The following is a 2,301-nucleotide window of genomic DNA, read 5'->3' on the forward strand; positions in this document are numbered from 1 at the left end:
ACTTGTTTTTTACTTAATTAATAAGTACCTTACCCTAGATCGATGAGTAGAAGGTAAGTATGTGTGACGAGATGCATGCACGGGCGCGTGTATAAATAGAGGTGGGTGGGATGGAACTTGGAAAGAAGCAGCTACCACACCTCGAGTGCTAGCAAGCAACTGAGTGCTTCTTGTGTGATCCTAAGTGGAGCAAGAGATCGTACCGATCGCAATGGATACAAATTATATATATATTTCGTTTAACTAACTCTGTATATATATTTCTTTCTGTTGAATAATTAGTTGTTGTTCTGATGATTGGAAATTAATTTTGCCTGGAGCAGGAGAGCCAACATTAAAGGCGTACCATAGGAACCCTGTGACACTCAAGGAACAAGAGCAGACAATAATGGTGAAGCTCACTGCTCCTGACATCAAGAAGGAGAAGGCAGACCTGGACATCGTGTTCGTGCTGGACGTCAGCGGGAGCATGAAGGGGGCCAAGATCGCGAGCATGAAGGCGGCCATGAAGGAACTCATTAAGAATCTGGGGGAGAAAGACCGCATCGCCATCGTCTCCTTCCACGGCACAGTGAAAAAGCACCACGACAACCTGACGTACCTGGCTTCCGATGATGACAAGAAGATGGCGAACAAGATAGTGGATGACCTGCAACCTGGAGGCGGTACTCATATCCAGAAAGGCCTCGAAGCCGGCCTCGATCTCCTCGAAGAACGACGTCAGAAGAAGAAGGTTGCTTCGTGCATCTTCCTCATGACCGATGGGGATGAAAACAACGGGAGCAAGGCCATGAACCTCATTGACCGGGTCGGCAAGCACACCATCCACACGTTTGGTTTTGGTCAAAAGAGTAACGAGAGGGTAACATATAATTATTGTTCTTGATCCTAATAATCTAATTTGCATCCCCGGCCGGCCCGTTAACTATTCGAATCGATTGACTTGTACTTAATACATATATATATATGTATATACATGCAGCTTCTCTTCGACATCGCAAGCCGGAGCCACGTAGGCGTCTACCATCACGTTCCGAATACCGGCGTCAAGGACGATCTGCAGCGTGCTTTCGGCAGCACTCTGGCCATATTCCGCACCATCTGTCTCTTGGATCTGAAAGTGACGTTGAAAGCCAGCAAGGCGGGAGGGTGCAAGATACTGAAGGTGCATCCCTGTGACTACAAGAAAGATCCAGATGGTTCTGACGGAACCTGGACGATCCACTTTGGTGATCTCGCCCGTCAGGAGAACCGTAGGATCCTCGTCGACGTAAGCCTGCCTAAGGCGTCAAAGACAGAGGAAACCCACGTCCTGGATGTCACTTGCACGTACAGGTATGCACGTCATTACTTGTTTAGTATAGTTTTTATTTTTTGAGCCTTCGGAATCCTAGCTATCACACTGAATTCAGATTGAAACCTTCGGATTGAATCTATAGAGCTTAATAAAAAATACTCCCTCCCTTCTAATTAAAATTATTATCGTCGGTTAGTCCAAATTTATATTAATCAACGACAACAATTTAAGAATTGATAGAGCAATAATAATACTAATAATAATAACATGCATTTGGTGTGTGCGCGCTTTTTCAGTCCCCCAAATTCTGTCTCCAAAAATGGCAATCCCCTTGCGGTCAAGATCAAGCGCAACCAAACCGCGGACGAGAATGCCCCCGAAGAGAAACAGGTAAAGCGCGAATTGGTCCGTCGGACACAGGCTGACATCTTGAAACAAGTCAGGGCCCTGGCGAACGGCGGCAAGTTGCAGGAGGCCAGGAAGCAGGTGCTGGTAGCTCGTAACGTCCTCTCCAGCATCGGGAACGACAGTGATGACGCGATTGATTCTCTCTACAGCGAGCTGGATAATCTGGACAAGTTCTTGGCGTCTCCTGATGCCTACAAGAATCTCGGCCACGCCTACCTGTTGGCGTGCATCTCTTCGCATGATCGCCAGCGCTATGCGGCGCGAGGTGGCGAGGAACCAGTCGACTTCTTCCTCACGGACCGCATGAGAAAGTACCTGGGCAAGCCTAAGTAAAAGAACCCATCATGATCAACAGCTGCATGCACTACTGCCCTTCCCTTGATTTCCTTCCCAATAATAAGTCAAGTTGATGATGCCCTTCTGGGCCTTCAGTTCTATCCATTTCTAAGTACTTTAATTATCTTATATTGTAATAAATACTTGCTGCGGCGTGGCTTCATCAAGCTGTAGAACCCGAGCGGATGCACGGGCCGGCACATTTCTGCTTTCAAATTAAAATATAAAATGTCTATTTATGAAGTTCTATGTATGGCTTA

The 2,301-nt window shown here is 46.8% G+C and overlaps 1 protein-coding gene across 1 annotated transcript; it reads left to right on the forward strand.

Moving 5' to 3' along the window:
- Positions 1 to 388: 388 nt before the first annotated feature.
- Positions 389 to 2,038, forward strand: LOC120685159. The gene is made up of 3 exons (XM_039966986.1): positions 389 to 862; positions 983 to 1,335; positions 1,594 to 2,038. The coding sequence occupies exons 1-3, from the start codon at positions 389 to 391 to the stop codon at positions 2,036 to 2,038; spliced, it is 1,272 nt and encodes a 423-aa protein (XP_039822920.1).
- The last annotated feature ends 263 nt before the right edge of the window (positions 2,039 to 2,301 follow it).

This window comes from Panicum virgatum, chromosome 8N (assembly GCF_016808335.1).
Source record: "Panicum virgatum strain AP13 chromosome 8N, P.virgatum_v5, whole genome shotgun sequence".
Classification (NCBI taxonomy): Eukaryota; Viridiplantae; Streptophyta; class Magnoliopsida; order Poales; family Poaceae; genus Panicum; species Panicum virgatum.